At 50.8% G+C, this 20464-nt stretch overlaps 1 protein-coding gene across 1 annotated transcript in view; it reads left to right on the top strand.

Annotated features, from left to right (window-relative positions):
- Window positions 1–20464, top strand: part of EMILIN2 (elastin microfibril interfacer 2) — a 51079-nt gene that overhangs the window by 28912 nt on the left and 1703 nt on the right. The window contains exons 4-7 of the mRNA XM_044774462.2: window positions 247–2175; window positions 15583–15975; window positions 17421–17453; window positions 18028–18156. Of these exons, the coding sequence (XP_044630397.1) occupies window positions 247–2175; window positions 15583–15975; window positions 17421–17453; window positions 18028–18156 (2484 nt within the window). The remainder of the gene's footprint in view (window positions 1–246; window positions 2176–15582; window positions 15976–17420; window positions 17454–18027; window positions 18157–20464) is intronic.

Below are 20464 nucleotides of genomic sequence, written 5' to 3'. Positions count from 1 at the left end.
TTGCTCACAGAAGTTAATTAATTTGCTCAAGGGCAGACAGTAAACAGCAGAGCCAGAGTGCATGCGGAGGTCTATTTGACTCAACGGCCATACTCTTTTCCTTCTATCACAGTGATTGCCTGCTGTGAGAGGGGATCTGTAAGTCAGGGTTTAAGTGTACTCCGTAAGTACCCTGTATTTTGTCTTTGCAGAAACTGGGTAAAGGTAGAAAATGTTAAGTCATGTCCAACTCTTTCTTTGTAACAGACAATGAACCAAGCCAAGTCTCAGAGCCCAAGAAGACTTTGTCACCAACTCATGCAGCAGAACCAAGTCAGGTGGTAGATCCAAAACAGGTGCCCCAAGAACTTCAGGAAAAGAAAATCCAGGTGCTTGAGGAGAAGATTCTCCGACTCACAAGGACAGTTCTTGATCTCCAGTCTTCCATCGCTGGAGTGAACGAAAACCTCAAACATGCCATTCAGGACGATGCTAGCAAAATGCTGGCATCATGGCTCAGTAACCTGCACCCCCAGACGGTACCTGACAGTGCCATGGGTGGAGATACAGAAACCATCCAGCTTCCTGGTGTCCTCAACAATAAGGAATCTGGCATGAAGGACATCCAGTCTGAACTGGCTGAAGTCAGGGATGCTCTTAAGACCAAAAGTGACAAGCTGGAAGAGCTGGATGGGAAAGTGAAGGGTTATGAAGGGCAGCTCAAACAGCTCCAGGAGGCTGCCCAGGGCCCAACGGTCACCATGACGACGAACGAACTCTACCAAGCCTATGTGGATAGTAAGATTGATGCCCTGAGAGAGGAGCTCATGGAGGGAATGGACAGAAAGCTGGCCGATCTAAAGAACACATGTGAGTACAAGCTGGTTGGTCTCCAACAGCAGTGTGATGACTATGGGAGCAGCTACCTGGGAGTGATTGAGCTTATAGGAGAGAAGGAAACAAACCTGAGAAAAGAAATAAATGAACTTCGAGCCCGGCTACAGGATCCTTCAGCCCGGTCAAATTGCTGTGACAGTGAAAAGAACGGTGACTTTGGACAACAGATCAAGATGTTAGACCAGAAAATTGAAAGAGTTGCCGAAGCCACCAGAATGCTGAATGGACGACTGGACAATGAGTTTGACCGCCTTGTAGTTCCAGAAGCAGATGTAGACTTTGATGCAAGATGGAATGAGCTAGATGCAAGGATCAATGTGACAGAGAAGAACGCAGAAGAACATTGTTTCTACATTGAAGAAACCCTTCGGGGGACCATTAATGGAGAGGTAGATGACTTGAAGCAACTACTTGATCAGAAAATACAGTCTCTGGAAGAGCGGCTAGGGAGCGTTCTCCTAGAGATGGCCAACAGCACTGATGCAGAACTCACTCCCCCAGCATCCGCTCTACCAGGTGTTTCAGGGGCTGGGCATGAACAGGTCATGATGGAATTAAGCCACTTAAAGAACAAAGTGAAAGTTGTTGAGGATATTTGCCTGCAGAACTTCCAGGGGGAGCCTCATGGGATAGAAGGTACTTTGCCAAGTGGAGAAGACCACACAATGGGTAATAGTTTGAGCCTTTTGAAATCTCTAAATGACACGATGCATAGGAAGTTTCAAGAAACTGAACATAGCATCCAGAAACTTCAACAGGATTTTAGTTTTCTTTACTCTCAACTAAACCACACAGAAGATGATGTGAATCATCTTCAGAAGGAGCTGAGCAGCTGTAGAGAGGGTAGAAACACTGGAGTGGATGGGTTTTCTAAGGAAGATGAGCAAGAAAGGACAGTGGAGCCCCTCCCGTCTCCCCAGGACCCCATGGCTCATTGCTGCAGCCAGTTGGAGGAGAGGTGGCAGAGGCTGCAAGGCCAGGTCCTCTCTGAGCTGGACACTTGTAAGGAAAATACACATGGGGTCCAGAGGGAGGTCTCCGTGGTTGAGGGCAGGGTGTCTCATATGGAGAAAACTTGTAGCAAACTGGATTCCATCTCTGGAAGTCTTCAGAGAATCAAGGAAGGGCTCAACAAGCATGTCAGCAGCCTGTGGAGCTGCATCAGGCAGATGAATGGGACACTCCGGTCACATTCCAGAGACATTGCTGGCCTGAAGAATTCCATCCAGCAGTTCTATAGCCACGTTTTCCAGATTTCTACTGACTTGCAAGATCTGATCAAATTTCAACCATCAGCAAGTAAGTTGGCCTTTACAATTCCATTTCTGTATTTGTTTGCCACATGTATTATGCTAGATTTTGGATGGTGTGTGGAATTAACTAAATTACATCAGTGCTACCCAAAGTGTGGTTCATAGATTGGTGCCAGTTAGTGAATCATTTGCTGCTGGCTAGCAATGAGATCAATACCAACATCGAGAGTATGTGTTTACAAACTTTTAAAATAGTTGGATATCACTGTAGCATTGAAGCACGTGATCTGTGCATTTTACAAAAGTATCAGTTCACAACAAAATGAAAGTAAAAAAGCAAAACTCGTCCTTCACCACAGGGAGATGGAAAAATGTTGATCTCCACTATGATGTTGGCGAGCTTAGAGTTGGGGTCAGATTTTTGGCACAGCAGCTTGGGGCCATGGATCTTGTTGTCCCGTCCTCTACCTAGAGAATCACCTGCATACATCTCCATTCACCTGTCCACAAGCATCGCTTTTTGTTTGCTGTGTCATTATAATCTTTGTCATCATCATCTTTGGGCCATCTCCTATTCCCTAAAATCTAGGGCCTTGATGTTGGCAGATAGAATGCTGTCATGTTCTTTTCCAAGACAGAGACAGGACTGTGGACAAAAGCATCTTAGGGACAGTAATTGTTTAAAGCCCCTTGGTACTTAGAACAAGGAAGCTTATCAGTCAGTCTCAGGGCAATGCTCGCTACATGTTAGACACGCAATGAACGTTTGTTGAAGGAATGGTCCCTTAATAGTATTGAGCAGTATATTCAACAAAGTTAATTTCTTTCTTACTTGGGGGTTCAGCACATCATCCCTGAAGGACAGAGCTTCTCTTAGACTGGATTCTTATGTTTAGGTAGCCTCAATGATGAGCCAGCCTTTTCTAATGGAGGCAGGAAGGGAAAGAGAATGAGAAGGGAGCCCACATTTATTGAGCACTCTCTGTGTACCAGCACTGGGCTAGTCCCTTTAGGGACATGTCTTAGAGCCCCACAACAACCTCATAGGGAAGGCACACTGCCTTCTTGAGGGGAAATGTGTCCAGGGTCACACAGCTGGGAAGTGGCGGAGCCAGGATGGGAGCACTGGGTGGGCTGCATGCAAGAATCATTGTCTTCCAGTACAGCACACATCTCCTTTGTGTCTCCCAGAGTTGAACACAGACTTGCTGGGTCCATAAGGACTTGTTGCCTAGGACCCCACTCCCTCACCTGCCCCTCCCTATTTACTTTTTTCCTCTCCTCCCACTTGGGTCTTTATTACCTTTTGCATCTTGCTTGGCTCCAGGTGACAAAGGCCCTTACACATTGAGATGAGATTTCATGGCCTGGTGTGAGCACATAGGGTTTAATGATCAGGTCCCGGCTGAGACATGAAACCCAGGGAGGGGAGGCTGGAGCTTGAAAGGCAGATGAGCCCTGGCCAGGGAGAGCCAAGGCCAGGTCCCCAGGAGGCGTGGGGACAGTCTGAGATAGTCAGGTGGGTAAATGGTTTGGATGTTCCAGAGATAAGGAGTTTGTAGATAAGGAGTTACCCTGGCCTCACCCCAGTGTCAAGCCCACCATACCACACTATTTATAACCCTCCCCTCCTCCCCAGGCCCATGCAGCTCCTGTATCTCTGGAATGTTGAGTAAAGGTCACAAGACTATGTGTGTGTTCATAGAATGATTGTCCCTTGTAGTGACAGTGCTGTCTGGACTGTGCTTTATAACAACAGATTGAACCAGATATTCCAGTTGATTGCAACTCTCAGGCAGTGTGGGAAGCTGTGTTAACCCTTTCATGCTCTTCTGTTGAAGTAAGAATTGGAGGTGAATGCCTTAAAGAGAATGTGACATCCGAAGGTTATCCTTTTGGAATGAACTCATTGTTGTGAATGTAGAATGCTGGACTTTTAGGAATTTCGTTGATTGAAAAGAGCCAAAAATAACCAAGCAGAGCCTTGTCCGTCCTTGTATGGCATCCAAGTCTAGGAGATCTGGAGCCTGAGTATCAGAGGTCCATGGGCGAATCTGGAGTTAAGGTCACAGTGAAAGTCACTCGTTGACCAGTTAAAAGTCAACAGAACATTTATTGAGTGCCTACTAAGTGCAAGACTCTGTGAGGGATGTAGAGACGAGTAGCACGATCCTCATTCTTAAGGCATTTTCCATCACAGTGGTAAAGAGACACACAGGTCTTCAGAGCGAATGAATGAGATGGTACGCAAAGGTCCACTGAGTAGTGTGGGGTTTGTTCTTTTAGTTCATAGGATCTTATTGAGCTCCTCTTGTGTGGTAGGTCTGAGCTGTGTGTATGGAGCATGTGGATGACAATGTATATGACAGTGACAGTCTGAGGGGGAACCAGCAAGCAGCCAGATGGTCATGGGAATGGAGTGTGCATAGGCACATTGGGCATGTGGAGAAGCACCTGTGGCCGCTGTGGAAGTTGGGTGGGGGCTTCTCAGAGGATGGTGCCCCTGAGCCAAGCCTTCACGGTTGATTTGGTTGAGAGTTCAGAGGCTGGCAGGGTGAGGGGTGAGGTGGAGTGATACGAGAAACTTCTGGAAGGAGGTATTACTAGAGCTAATAATTGAGGATGGGTAGGTTCAGAAAAGCAGGAGTGGAGGGCGTACCTGGTGAGGAGTTGGTGTGAAGGGATCAGTTATTTATTGATGTGTGACAGCCTACCCCAAATCTTGGTGGCTTAAAACAACAAAAGATGTATTATCTTCCATTATTCTATGGGTCAGGAACTCGGGCAGGGCTTGGCTTGGCGGTTCTTCCGCTCCATTTGGCATCAGCTTGAGTTACCCACTTGGCTGCAATCAGCTGGCGGTTGGGCCCGGCTGGGCTGGAAGGTCCAGGGAGACTTCAGTCACATGTCTCATGCCTTGTGGTTCCTCCACATGACCATTTTCTCTCTCTCCACGTGGCTAACTTGGGCTTCCTCACAGCACGGTGGTCTCAGGGTCCTCAGATTTATTACGTGGCGACTGGCTCATAAGGGAAAGTGGAAGCTGTTGGGCCCCTTTCTGGCTAGGCCTGGAGCTGGCATGGTGTCCCTTCTGCATATTCCACTGGTCAAAGCAAGTCAGCTCTTGAAGGGTGATGTGGCTTGTGTGTGTCAGGAGGCAAGGAGTATTAATGCTAGTCATCCTATCTCCCACAGCGAGCAAAGGTCCAGAGGTGAGGATGCATATGCAGTGTGCCGTAGCCAGTAACCAGATTGCTGGACCAGGGATGCAGACCCTGGGGTTTCTACTCAGTCCACTGCCCTGTTCACAGATCACGTTCTTTCCTTCAGAAGCATCCCTAAGTGGGGCTGAATTATCCAGGAGGCAGCCAGTGGGGGCACAGAAGGGGATTCAGCTGATGCTCAAATAGATGCAAGTCTCTGTGCTATCCCTCCCATTAGTGCAATGTTCTTCCCTGTGGTTTAAAAGGGATTCTTGAGATTATATGCAAGTGTTTGGTTATATTTTTGGACAAAAGGTCCATGACTTTCATGCAGGCTCAGAGAGGTCCCTGACTTCCACAAGGTGAAGAACCATTGTATGTTCTTCACTGTCTCACCCTCAGCTCAGTAAAGTAGGTGTGATACCCTCTCCTGGCCCCGGTACACTCCCACCCACTCATTCCTTCAACAAACATTTACTGAGTTGTGTCTAGTGCTGGAGTGTCAGCCCTCATGCATCTTACACTCTAGTGGGGAATTCAGAAGATGCATAGCCAAGCAAATAACAATTGGATTACAGCTAGTGATCAATGTGTGAGGAAAGATACAGCAGAGGAAGGTGATAGAGAATGGGAGAGTATATATTGGATGAGTGGTCAAGGAGGGCTGCTCAGTGGAGATGTCATTTGAACAGAGACATGAATAAGATCAGGGAGTGAGCCCTGCAGAGATCTGTGTGAAAAGTGTTCCACAGTATGTTCAAAGGCCCTGAGGCAGGAATGAGTTTGCCCTGTTTGAAACTCAGGATGCCAGTTTGATCAAGTCTGTGAGCAAGTGGGAGAGGCATAGGTGGTGAGGTCAAAGAGGAGAAGGAACCAGATTGTGTAGGATTTTATAGGCTCTGATATAGGATTTGGATCTTAAGTATCATGAGAAAATATTGGAGAATTCTGAGCTAGGAAGTGATTATTATTTCCCAGGTTTGCAATCCCAGCTGCTTCATACTTTCTCTGTGACTTTGGGCAAGTTATCTACGTAATGCCTTGCTTTCTGCATCTACTAATTGGAAATTATAATAATACCTCAAAAAGTTGGTGTGATGATTAATATTCCTAAGTGGTGGAGTATTGAATAGTGCCTGGCCCTTGGTAATCACTCAGTAAATATTACTTCTACTATTACCCCCTGGGCCCCTATACTGGATGTTCACTCTGCTCCTGGCAGAACTTTCTCCCCTTTCTCTTCCTACAAGCCCCCAGGCCTCCACCCTCAGAGGAGTGAGAGCGGGTCTGTCCACAGGGCAGCGCAGGATGGATTTCCCAGGGGTCAGGCTCGTGGCTGCTCTGAGGAATGCTCTAGATGGCCAGACAGGGGTTTCACCCTCTTCCTCTTTCTTTTTCTTCTTTTCTCAGTTGGGGGTCAGGTAGAAAGTGCACGAAGCCTAGATATCTTCCCGTCCTAGTGTTCAGGATTCATGTCCAAATACTTTGAGAAGCTTGGCACTGAGGAATAAATTAGGTTCCAAATGACAGGGAGGTTCATGAGTCCTTTGTTCTTCTGTCTGATGTGGCCAGAAGGCTTTGGCCCTCTGTGCCTGGACACACTGGCTCCCGTTGTCACAGATGGCGGGGGCACCGGCCTTCACACCTTCTCAGCAGCGCCCCCTCCCTTTCTGCCTGGCTGGCACTGCAGCGTCACCAACAGCTTGGAGCAGGCTGAAGCCTCAGACGCTGACGCCCGTCCCAGCCTTGTCCCGATCTGCCCAGCTGTGGAGCCCAGCTGGATCCAACTGTTCCTCTCACAGTTGGGGGAGAAGGGAGTTCCTGGTGTTGAGAAACCTGGGGCTCCTGCTGAGCCAAGATGGTGGGCAGAGGACTATTTCTGTGCATCGAGGAAGCTCTCTTCCCCATGTCACCGTTCCAAGAAGGGACATGCCTGCCTGGATGCCACAATATCGTTTGAACATACTCTCATGACAATAGCTTCCTTTCTCAAATTTCCCATCTCTTTTGCTTATGTCTTAGGGTCATTTCTCATAGTACTTTATATTAATAACAACATTTCATTTAGGCGTGTTGCAGATTTAAGAATTCCATCTTTATCAAGTTGCTTAATTTAAGGTTTGCTGTGAGAATGAAAAAGCACGGATTTCTCAAATAAGTATTACCATAAAGCCTGGCCAGGGGAACAGTGGCCTGATGCCAATGTGATGACAGTTTTGGCCCTCAACTTAAATCGGCTGAGTTTGGGGCCTGTTTAGGTCCAAGATAGTGTGACGGACGAAGTCAGAGTTTTACAAATATAGAGAGGCGAGCCAACTGCACACACTCAGACCATGCTGACTCCTGACACTAAGCACTGTCACCCTGTGGACGTCTGGTTTTTGTAATGCTCTTTAGTGGGTGTAAGTAGCAGCCGATTTTCTCCATCTTAACGGTGAATTTAGAACTGCGGGGTCCTGAGAGCTGAGCTCTCTCATGGCTCCGTGCAAAAATCCTCTGGGAGCTTTAAAAAAATGACTCCTGAGCTCACTCAGGAGGTTCCTGCTCACCAGGGAGGAGGTGAGACCAGGAATTTGTAATTAAATTTGAAATTAAAAAACCTCTAGCTCTGGTCTGGGAAGTGGAAGGAAGGATACAACCACCCCTGGCCAGGGGTGCCCTGAAAGCAGGGGAGAAGCAGGCAGGTGAGGAGAGGAGAAAGAATAAAATCACCGACTTTGACCTTGCACCACAAACAGAAGTGGGCCGTGTGTGATTGAGGCCACTTACAGACTCTATTCTGTTTCAGTTGTTGATGTCTCTCCTTACATCTTGATTACTGCAGCTTTCCACTAAGTCTTAAAATCAGGAAGCATAGATTCTCTGCATTTCCATATAGATTTTAGAATCAGCTTAGGAATTTCTACCAACAAAAAAATTCCCATGGGATGCTGATGCTCAGCTAGGGAGGACCCCCTCTCTGATTCAGTGATTGCAAATTACCTTCCACTTCAAATGCATTGCCACAGATTGTAACACACACCACTAAAGCCGGACCTATGTTTCAGGGTTCTCTAGGTTGCATGTCTCAGAAATGTAGACCCATTTTCCCTGTTTAGCCCGATTCCATGGGCTTTCTGTGTGGTCCTGTCTGGACTGATTTTCTTGCTCTGCCCTCTCAAGGAAGAGTCGATGTGGCCCTTCTGTTATAACCAGCACAGCGCTCCCTCCTACGTGCTTGAAGGATATTTTTCTCTTCATTCCAGCCAAAGCTGAAGGCAGCATTTAGCTTGCCATTTGCTCACAGTAACCATTCCAGTGAATACATTTTCCCTCCCTATGTCGTCAGGAGAACAGTTCAGGTGTTCTGTGGATCGTCTCCTCAGTCCTGAGAATCCTTTCACGTGCCTGCATGTCCTCCACTGAGAGGCGCGCATCCTGTTCCGCTCTTCCCTCAGCCTTCCTGCAGGAAGATCAGCAACTGTTTCTCAAGAAGCGCCTTTCTCTCTTCCTCTGAAGTTCCTGTGAAGCTCCTGATGACTCAGGCATTTCTCACACCTGTCACTGATGGCATGAGGCTATTCCGGGAACTGAGCTTTGTCTCGCAGTGTGGCAGTCGACCGTGAAAACATCTACATGAAAACATCTACATCCATCCACTTAGCGCGCTGTATGTCAGCATTTCGATGGATCTTTAAAATCAGAAGTCTTGATTGATGTCTTTAAAATACTTCTATAGCTGCTGCATTTGGTCTGCAGGCACACCCTCCAGATCCCAGGCAGATCAGATTCCCCCTGGACTGGACTCGAATGAACTGCACTGCGCACCTGCCCAGCCTGTTACCATCAGGGAAGTACACCCGCTCTCATCCTTTCATCCTATTGGCACCGAGTTCTGCCTGGTGGCCAGGGGTGCTGCAGGGTGAGCCTGCCTAATGGACGAGGCTGTGATAACTCTGGGTTCCAGCACTTCCCCACAGCCAGGCTCGGACACAGACTCTAACATCTGAGGCCAGTGTCTGCCCCTTGCAGCCTCTTTCTCTGTTACAAGACACCACCACATTGCCAGGAACACGCTAAGGGACCTTAATTTTTGCAGTTTAGATTTACAGTGCAGCTGGCCCCACTTTGGCTGCGGGAGGAGACAGACAACCCAGGCTCCTGTCCACGGAGTGAGAGCCTTAATCAACTGGAAGATGGCGTGTTGTCAGCACATCAGCCTCAGGGATTACTGGAGGTTTTCTTAGCCCGGTCTTTGTTTTAGTAAGGTTGAAATTGCCTTTTAATAAGAACTTTAAAGGCCAGGAAGTGGTCTTCATGACCTGGTGTCAGGTCCACCCGTGGTAAGGCTGTTGCTTGGCTGACCGCTCATGGTGGCCTCAGGCCACATGTAGGTGTCGGGACCGGTCCATGGGGCAGGTTCCCAGACAAGAGCCAGTGCTGACCCTTCCTTGCCACTCCTCACGAGTTAAATGCACGGGCAGCAACAATGGGGTCTTATGAAGAACTCAATTCAAGTGGTCACTATCTGAATTAGAAACATATGTTCCGTTCAGAAAGCCATCAACTGCCAGAGGTTATCTTCCCAGAACAAGCAAAATGCTATCCAGTCTTTGTTACAACTTTGTAATAAATGTATGCATTTGAAACACCACATGATGCTGTGGAGCGAGCGTGAGCTGGTGAGGCAGGGGCTGTGGAGCGAGCGTGAGCTGGCGAGGCAGGGGCTGTGGCAACGATCCAGATCCAATGTCCCTCTCTCGTTGCCGTCTTTGCTGTGATCTGAGGGACGTTTTGGAGCAGTCACTTCTCCATGGGACTCATGGATGGACTCCCCAAGGAGATTATGGAGGATATTTGGCCCAAGCAGTATACAGCAGCCCCTCTTCTCCGCGGCTTCCATTGCTGTGGTTTGAGTTACTGGCAGTCAACTGTGGTCCAAAAATAACACTCCATCACAATACCTGCATCACTCACCTCACTTCTCATCACATAGGCATTTTATTGTCTCACACCATCACAAGAAGAAGGGTGAGTACATAAAAGATATTTAGAGAGAGAGAGACCACATTCACATAACTTTTATTAGTGTGTTATTCTACTTTATTATTAGCTATTGTTGTTAATTACTTACTGTGCCTAATTTATAAATTAAAGTTTATCATAGGTATGTTTGTATAGGAAAAAACATAATATATACAGGGTTCAGTACTATCTGCGGTTTCAGGCATCCACTGGGGGTCTTGGAACGTATCCCCCACGGATAAGGGGGGACAACTATAATTGTCCATTCTTTTCTCTCTGCTTTCCACTTGGTATGACAGGCCTGGTGTTGAGGGAGTGATAAATATGAAAGAGAGACCCATCAACGTCCCTGTGTACCAGCATTGCCCTATTGGACCCCAGAATGGCAATGATTGTTGGCCAAATTTGGGTGCCCAATTTAATGGGTGGCAGGAATTAGGATGTGGCCCATAATACCTGCCATACTTCCAGCCTTCTTTCACTCACCAAACATTTAAACATCTCAATGTCATGTGCCAGCCCTGTGCCAAGCCCTGGGGATAAAAGATCATTAAAATTTGTTCTCAAGTGCTCATCATCCAGCAAGAAAGGAAAGACATAAAAAACTGAAGGAGCCTTTAGAGGCCCCTAGGGCTCCTTGGCTCAGAGGCAGGATAGTTCAAGCCCAACCGGGCAGATCCACGATGGCTTCACAGAGGGGGCCGTGTCTGAACTGGGACCCAGGGAGGGCGTGTTTCTGTCCGTGTGGGTGCCGGAAGAGGCCATCTTAGGGAGTGTGAACAACACAAGCAAAGGCTTGAAGACAGGGAAGGTCAGATGAGAGCCGGGACCAGCAAGGGTACCAAAGGCGGCTGGAAATGAGGCAGGCCGTGGGGCTTGGATGTCAGCTGGAGGAGATCCGATGTGATTTTTTTTTTTTAAGATTTTACTTTTCCTTTTTCTCCCAAAGCCCCCTGGTACATAGTTGTGTATTTTTAGCCATGGGTCCTTCTAGTTGTGGCATGTGGGATGCTACCTCAGCATGGCTTGATGAGCGGTGCCATGTCTGTGCCCAAGATTTGAACCGGCGAAACCCTGGGCTGCCGAAGCAGAGTGCGCAAACTTAACCAGTCAGCCATGGGGGCCAGCCCCCCGATGTGATTTTTTGAGCAGTGGAAAACCACTGACGACTTTTGAGCAGGGAATAACATAACTAGAATGCTCCTGAGCCAGCCCTGATGGCCTAGTGGTTAAAGGTCAGTGGGCTCCGCTTTGGCGGCCTGGGTTCGGTTCCCAGTCATGGAACCACACCACACGTTTGTCAGTAGCCATGCTGTGGTGGCAGCTCACACAGAAGAACTAGAAGGACTTGTAAGTAGGATATACAACTATGTACTGGGGCTTTGGGGAGGAAAAGAAATTACTAGAATGCTCTCTAAAGCGCAATCTGAAAAAGGTGTGGAAGCAAGAGCCAAAAATATTTCAGAATTAGAATCAGCCGGACTTAGCAACAGATTGAGGAGTGGGGGCTGTGTGTGTGAGTGATAAACGAGAGGGAGGGGTAAAGTAGGACTCTGAGCGCCTGAATGAGGTGACTGGGAGAATGATGGTGGGTTTCAGAGAAAGAGAGTTGGTTTGGAGTTTGGTGGGGTTTGGTAAGAAAAGAAGAACCAGTCTGAGGGGCTTGTACTTTGCTATTTTAAGGCAGTTTGCCAACGAATTCACTGAGGGTTGTAGGACTGAGGAGAAGTATTTATTTTTAACTTTTGGACGGAGACACCTAAACTTGGGCTGTAAGGAAGGAGCCGGTTGGGAGGAAGGAAAGAGCCTGAGCAGAGCAGAGTGATGTGGGTGGAGCAAAGCCAAGAAGAGAAGGGAGGTGGGGCTCCTGCGGAAGCTGTGCCCTGAGAGGAGGGACAACTTGTGGGGGAGGGTGGTATCAAAAGAAGAGGAGGAAAGAGAAGGAAAACAGGGGGCGGACTCAAGCATGCCTGGATTGGAGGGGAAAGGGTAGACACAGGCCCTCAGTGGGTGTCTTCTACAATTACATTTTATAAAAATAAACAGTACTGAGAAGCTTATAATGAAAACTAGCCCCTTGCCCCCACTTCTCCCCATCGCCCTTCTCACTCCCCAGAGGCAGCAACTGTGGCTTTCAGCTCTGTCTTCCCTGATACTGGCCTCCATATTTCTAAATTGATTTATTAGCTTTAGATATCTCTCTCTATAGATATTACATATAGTGTTCAGATATTGTATATATTAATACGTATCAGCTGAGGCGTTAGCCTATATATTTGGCTCTCTCCTAGCTCCCCTACTGCCCTCTCCCCAAGCCCCAATAGAGTTGTACCACAGAAACCAAGAGTCAACACTGATGCTATTATGAGCTTTTTGTTTTGCATTTCCGTGAATTAGTAGTAGGTTGCGTTATTACGTATGAGTGTATTAGATTTTATGGATTCTATTCTATCTCGGATTCTTCCCACCCTCCAACACTCTCACAGTCCAGTTTTCTATGCCATAAAGAGTATCAGGTCATTTGTCGGCTCCATCTTTTAAAATGAGTGACCCCCCTCCTGGAGTTCTCTCTTCTGGATCCAGTCTGGACTGCTGATTCTCTAGACTCGCCGTAAGGCTTTCAATCTGAAACTTCTTTGACTGCCATCCTGGAAATTTCTTGAACATTTCCCTTTTCTTTACTATGTGTTTCCTTCTTTCATGGTTTACTCTTTTGTTTCAGTGGAGCACATTTTCCAGGTGCTTTTTAAGAAAGGATTCTTGAGAGAATTTTTTTTTTTAAAGATATCTTTATTTTAGTCTCATAATTGATGGCTATTTTGTCTGGGTGTAGAATTCAAGGTCAACAGTGATATTCGCTCACAGTTTGAAGGCAGTGTTCTCTTGTGTCCCAGGTTCCAGTATGTGGTTGAGGAGCCTGAGGATGTCCTTCTGATTCACAGTCACTTTTAAATTTTTCCTCTTGAAAGCCTGTAGGATGTTCTCTCTTTTCTCAGTGTTCTGAATGTGCCATGGTTGGGTCTTTTATTCAATAATTGTGCTGGGATCTTTCATTTTCTTCAATTCTGAGAAATTGTATGTGTGTATTTGATAATTCTCTCTTTACCACCTCATCATGTCTCCGCCCCAGTTTTTCTGATCTTTTCTTCAGGAGAGACTTTTGAATTGACCTTCTAACTTCCTTATGGTTTCCTTCTAATTGTCCATCATTTTGGCTTCCTATTCTACCTTCTGAAAGATTTCCTTGGTTTTATCTACCAGTTCTTTGTTTCTTTCTTTTTTTGAGGAAGATTAGCCCTGAGCTAACATCTGTTGCCAGTCCTCCTCTTTTTGCTGAGGAAGACTGGCCCTGAGCTCACATCCATGTCCATCTTTCTCCACTTTATATGTGGGATGCCTGTCACAGCATGGCTTGCCAAGCAGTGCCATGTCCGCACCTGGGATCCAAACCGGTGAACCCTGGGCTGCTGAAGTGCAATGTGCGTACTTAATCGCTGCGCCACTGGGCCGGGACCTATCTACCAGTTATTTCAATGAATTTCCTTACTTTGGCAAGCATATTTTCAATCTGCAAAGGCTCATTCTTATTCTCTGGTTACACCTTTTTTATAGCAATCTACTCCTGCATCTTGGATGCAGCGTCTTCTATTTCTCTGAGGGTTTTACATCTTTGTCTTCTTGCATTGTGTCTGGTTCTTCTTTCTGTTGCTTGGTTGGATGCCTTGTTTGGTTCTCTGTCTTTATATTGCAGGCTTTCCTTGCTGTGGTCTTGACTGTGGTTCACATTTGAAGGTGAGGCACTAGATGGAGTTTCACGCCTGTGGGCTTCACCGTGGTCAGTCTGAAGAATTCTCCTACCTCCAGCCTGAGGGATAAGCAAGTGTCCTGGGAGCTGAGCAGGAGAAGGGGGCTGGGAGCCTCCTAATTCAGTGTGCAGACTTTGACTTTGTGTTTTCACCCTGTTGTCTCACTCCTGTCCTCCACTGCGGCTGGTGTCACCATGTCTGGACTCCCTCTGCCTCAGTTTCTCTGTCTAAGCTGGCCCTTCTCAATCAGGGTTCTGAAGAGAAGATCTGATGCCAGTCCATTGTATGGAGTGAGCTGAATTCTCTCTGCATCTAGAAGGGTGTCAGCCCTGTGTCATCCTGGGGAGAATTGAGACAGTCATCATCACTCATGTCATTCTCTATAGGGCTCAATCCTCTGATGGAGCACTGGTCAGGAAAGGCTGTGTGAGAAATAACCTTCCTCTGGGGCTGGAGGTGGGCCAGCAGCCTGGCTCTGTGGGTGGAGGAGGGGCATTTGTTTGAACTGCCAGAGTTATGTTCACAAGTTTTAAAACAAAAGCAGACAGCGGGTCAAAATGCAGTCACTGATTTTGCCTGGACATCGTTTTTATAGTTAGGGAGCCTGGACACTGCGGGCACCATAGGGATTGAGGCGGTGGATGGGGTTTGGCTTTTGAGGGTGGTATGGCCCCGTCCCGGTTATTTTTAGATGCCTCAAGGGCCTTCAGGAGGGCTTCCTGGAAGGCTAGTTCCAGGAACGTACTCATAGGAGGAAAGGGCGGCAGCTTCCCGCAGCCATGTCACAGCGCCATCCCAAGAGGGCGGGGAAGTGTGAATCAGGAGGTTCCTCCAGTGGAAATTCCCTCAGCTGGTGATCTCAAGGCTGTGGCAGAGGCGTGGGGCGCTCTGCTCCTCTGGGGCCTGTGCCTGCTGCAGAGGCGCCTGAGCTCCCAGCAGCTGGGTGGCCGTGGTGTCTGCACGGGGTAGGCTCTCAGCTGGTGAAGCCATCCACAGTGACCCACCCTGAAAAGCTTGTTTGAGAGAAGGCAAGGTCGTGAGTGGCAGCAGGTCCCTTTCAGTAGTTGGTGATCCATCCGTGGTATCATCATGCAGTGAAACAGGAAGTTTAGGGCTCTGGACCCGAGAAGGATGCTGTTTTGGGGAGAGCAACCATCGTGTAGAAAGAGGCTGAGAATCCCCCTTCTCTGGGCAGGGGGTCCCCACTAGCCCATGGCTCCTTCTGAAGATGCGAGGCAGGCTGTCCCCACACTGTGGTGGCTGCTCTTGTATGTCCTGGTGGGACAGTGCCCACAACGTCCTCAATGCTACAGGGACAGCCACCCAAGCACAGCCCTTGTCCCGGAGCCTCGCCCAGGGAGTCTCACAGAGGGGTCTGTGGCTGCGCAGGCGTCTGCGGGTTTTTAACTCTGCATTTCTTTTCATTTTCCTAATGCTCAGCGGAGGAGCCCTCAGAAGCGCCGCCGCCGCCCAGAGGGAAGGCCCCGCCGGCGCCCTGGCCCTCTGCCCCGGAGGAGGCCCCCACGGAGCCGCCGCGGCCGAAGCTGAGCCCCGCGCCACGGCCGAGGCCGAGCGAGGAGCCCGGACAGCAGCTGCCCGCAGGCCAGCAGCCTGTCCTGCCCAAGAGACCCCCGCCGCCGCTGCCCCCGCCGCTGGGGCCCGGCTGGACGGGGCTGCCCTTCCTGCCCGGCTCCACCGGGGTTATTATGGAGACTGGAGAGGCCGGGCCCCCGGGGAGGATGGGCGTGTCGGGCAGGGGCCTGCCCCAGGGGGTGGATGGCCAGACGGGGCAGCGGCCCGTCCCCAGCGCGGAAGGCGTTGCAGGAGCCCCAGGTAAGGCCCGCAGCCTGGCGAGAACACCCTGCGGGGGCCGCCTGTGCCTCGGGGGCTGCTGCAGGGCCCGTGTGTCTCCAGGGTCCAGCCTCCAGGGTGTCAGCTCGAAACAGCTCTCCAAAGGCGCTGAGGTCCTGAGGGCCCAGTTCATGCTAATCGAACCCCCAGAGGCAGGGGACCCCGGGGACAGTGCAGTAACTTCTATCTGAAGGTAGAATTGTCCCATGGGCTGGAATACCTGTGCTACGAACAGCTCGCTGATTTTCCCAGCAGCAAGTGTAGCTTGTGGAGCAGCAAAGAGCCGCACATCAGAATGGGGGGCCGCAGGGCTCTGGTCATCACAAGCTTTGGGACCAGGCTGCCTCCTAAGCTCTGTAAGGTTCAGCTATCCTTCACCTGCGAAATGAGGATGAGAATAGGACCTCAGGGAGTTACTGTGAGGATGAAGGAAAAGAACCTGGTCCGCTGCTGGCTAGGCAGTGCTCCCTGAGAGCTGTGACTGCAGTGCCAGTGTGTGTGTGTGTTGAGGGGGGCGGGGTGTCAGGTAAGGCAGGAGGGAGGAGGAGGGAGCAAGCATTTATGGGATCCTCAGCGCATGCCAGGACCGAATTGGGTCCTTGGTCTCTTACAGCTCTCCTGACAGCACTACGAAGTCGATATTAGCTCTGTTTGTAGATGAGGAAACTGAGGCTCAGGGCCATGACGTGTAAACAGATGGTGTCCTTGAGGCGGGTGATGTCAGCTCCCATACGGCAGGGCAAACCAGTCCCCTCAGAGTCAGACAGGCTGATGATCGGGCACGCAGTCACCAGCAAGGGTGGCCTGGGGCACCCAGGACCCCTGAAGCAGCTGCCAGGTGTGGGGGGGGGGGTCGCTACTGAGAAGACAAGGAGACACATTTGCTCTCACCAGCTCCCCTTTCCTCTGCCTTGCAGTCCCAGCTCTCCCCTGGCAGGTACGCTGCCTTCCAAAATGACTGTGCTTGGATACTTATATTCTTGGGCTCTTCGTTTGTCGCTCTGTGCAGCCATCCTGGCCACCCCCCACTGCCTCCATGTATCAATGCCTCCAGCACCGCATCCAGCCCAGCTGGGGGCAAAGCCTGTGAACAGACAGTGCTCCCAGAGGGCAAGCGCAGTAGTTGGCCTGGGTGAGCCTGACTCAGTCTGCAGACTTCTCCCCACTGGCTTGGGCCCCCAGGCCCTGGCGCCTCCTATTTCTTCCTCATGGTCCCCCCCGCCAGCTCAACCTCAGGGACGTCTTCCAGCGGCTAGTGAAGAGCAGGCACAGCAGGGTGCAACCATGCCTGTTTCTAGGAAGGTGGCTCGAGTGGCCTCTGTGTGTGTCTAAGAAATAGAGTGTGAGGAGCAGGGAGAAAGGGGGGCTCAGAAAACTGAGGGCTGGTGAGGGCTTTGCTTGACATCCCATCCCATTTGGTTTTTCAGGATACCCCAAGTCACCTCCTGTGGCCTCCCCAGGTACGTTTGCCCAGGGACCAGGGGCGGCTGTCCCTGGAGCCTCTGTTCCTCCCCTGTGGGTCCTGCCTCCTCCCTCCGCTGTTAGCCCAGCTTGTCCCCACTCACCGGGGACAGGGCCTCTGCCAACTACAGGGGACCGAGCCCCCTGAAGTTTGCTCCCCAGAGAGGGTCAGAGTCATCCTGAGACAAGGAGTTTTCCTTCATGCCTCGTCCCAGCTCTTGGAATTTCCCGAGAGGACCGCGGTGGGGTAGGGGGCGCTGCACAGGGTGTATGGGTCTGGAGTAGTCAGCAGTGCCCTGGGTTACTCCTGGGCCCCCCATCCTGCCCGCCCCCCAACACACACTCTCTTACACCCCCACACACGTTCTCATACATGTGCACTCTCAGCAAGTGCTCACGCTCCTGAGCGCCCCGGGACAGGGGCTGGAGGACCTGGGTGTGAGGAACAGTTTGTGTCCCGTGCTCTTGAGCACTTTCCGGGGAAGTAAAGCCGTGAGGCCACCGCGGTTCCCAGGCCCCGACCCCAAGCTCGTCCCCGGGAGCCTGCAAACACTTGTCCTCTCTCTGCACCAGGGCTTCCAGCGCCTTCTCTGGTGTCTTTCTCCGCCGGGCTCACCCAGAAGCCTTTCCCCAGCGATGGAGGCGTCGTCCTCTTTAACAAAGTGCTGGTGAATGACGGGGACGTGTACAACCCCAGCACCGGTGAGTCCTCAGGGGGCCTGCTCCCCTTCTCCTCCCTGGAAGCCTTCTCTCCAGATGCCACTGCCCTGCCCGCTCTCCATTGCCAGCCCAGCCTGGGAGGAGGCGCCCGTGTGGCCCAGGGCACAGACATGGGCCGTGTTGCTCATCCCCATTTTGTCTCTCAGGCTGCAGGGCAGGTGTGCAGTGACATTTTCTAGTCTGAGGTCAGCATGCCAGCCTCAGCACTCCCCATGGGGACATCATCCATTCGTTTGAAGAGGTTGTTAGAAAGGCTGTGCTGGCTGCAGCCATCACGCCCTGGGCCCTCCCAGCTGTCTCCCCAAGCCACCAAGTGCCCCTCTTTCTCAGTATCACCATCATCCTAACACCCTGGAACAGGACAGGCAAGACCACCCCCTTGCCCTGCTCTGCCTTCTTCAGATAGACAGAGCCAGCAATGGGACAGTGATCCCTCCAGGAGGCCTGGGCCCTGTGTGCTGGTCTCCTGCTCTGGACCAGAACCACTTAAGCTGTCTGCCTGGGATTCCATTCACAGCACCTGTGTCATCCCCCTTCCCACCAGGCCAGATGTGGGCATCTTGTCCCCTGTGTAAGGGAAGGTGTGTCAGGGCCCCACCTAGCCCATGGATGTCCCAGGGGAGTGCCCCCCTGCCGGCCTGTTGGCAGCCCTGAGGGAAGCATGGCTCCAGCTGTGCCTGGGTGATCAGGCAGAGCCCCGAGGCAGGCGATGTGAAGGTCTGGGCCTTTCCTCAGTAGACCTCTGGGCCAATAAGCACCAGCAGACCGCGTGCCCTCGTGGGTCCTCCACGAGGGAGGGGCTGCCTGCGTGTGATGCTGGTGGATTTCAGGAGACAGATGCAATCGAGCTCCTTCTCAGCAGGGTTTTTAGCCATCACCCTCACGTTTGCCTCCCTGGCCACTGTCTAGCTATATATCCCACCTGTTCTTAGGACAGTGGTTCTTAAATTTTAGCGAGCATAAAGGTCACCTGCAGAACTTGGAAAAATGGAGCTCCTGGTCCTCCAGGCTGATTGGAGTGGAGCTCAGGACTGTGCATTTTTAACCCGCTCCCAAGGCTCAGAGGCAGGCTCGGGTGTGGGAAGCAACACTGCTTTCAGCTCAAGTTCGGCTTCCTCCCGGGGCCCTCGCTCCATGCTGCCTTGGTGGTGGGGACAGCTTGTCCACTCCGACAGGTCTGGTAGTCTTTGCAAGCAGGGACAGTGATCCACATTTCTCTCACATGCCTGGGATGCCCAGCCCAGCCTCCCCTCTCTCGTGGAGCAGGTCCTCAGTAAAGGAATTCTGGGTGGCCCTGAGCGAGGCCTCACCACAGGCAGTCTCCGAGCGAAGACGAAGGCCATGAGTCCAGACTGCCTGGGTGGGTCTGTCCTTAGGGCCCAGGTGCCTCAGGAAAGGCTCCTGGAACTTTAGATAACTTACTATTAAAAGTGGTGGGAGGGAGCCCAGTGCCTGGCATTTGCACTATTTTTCAGGGCAGATTGCAGACCCAGCCCCTGAGACTCCTTCTTAGCTCCTGGCCTTGACCTGTGGTCAGTGGTCCAGGTCTAGCTCCCTCCCCAGAGCCCTTGGGTAGTGGCTGCTCCTGCCAGGAATTGTTGTGGGCTCTGACTCTCCTAGCTATGTGGCCACCTACAGCTGCTGCTGCTTTGCAAATGATCCATCTACAAACCTTATTTCCTCTTCTCATGCCGTCTCACCACCTCTGACCACCACTTCCCTTGCCTCCCCAGGCCCAGAACCTGTGAGTGACTGTCTGAGTGAATAGCAGCTTATTTCCGGCCATGAATGGAGGCCACCTGTATTCTGGTCCAACATAGGGAGGCGGGCTCTTCCACCCAAGGAAGGCTGGTTGTGGCCTCTGCCTGGATTAGTGAGAAGCTTTGTGGGGGTTTTTTGGGTCTTGCCTCCTTAGGAGGCAGCTCGGGTGTTTCATGGATATTTTGTCCAGCAGCCAAGCTGTGAGGCTGATTCTAAGTTGGCCTTGGGGTGCTTTCAATGATGGAGAGAACTCCCAAGAGGCAACCAGGATCTGGGCAGCTACCTCCTCCCCGTTAAACCTTAAGTGAGGTGGGAGCAGGCCATGGGCTGGGCGTCAACCCTGGGTCTTCGTGAAGCACGTGCCGTGCACATGGTGTCACAAAGGCTGGTAAACCCAGTTGCTGGGAATGTTAGAGGGACTGGGTGCTCGCCCAGCAAGGCTGGATCATTCTCTCCCTGCACCATGCACAGTAAGGGGCAGGTTTTTCCTGCTCTGGGTATGGGTGAGTTATATTATTTATACCAAATC

Source organism: Equus asinus, chromosome 7 (genome assembly GCF_041296235.1).
Source record: "Equus asinus isolate D_3611 breed Donkey chromosome 7, EquAss-T2T_v2, whole genome shotgun sequence".
Lineage (NCBI taxonomy): Eukaryota > Metazoa > Chordata > Mammalia > Perissodactyla > Equidae > Equus > Equus asinus.
The sequence above is the reverse complement of the archived record's forward strand: the minus strand, read 5'-3'. Positions and strand labels throughout refer to the sequence as shown.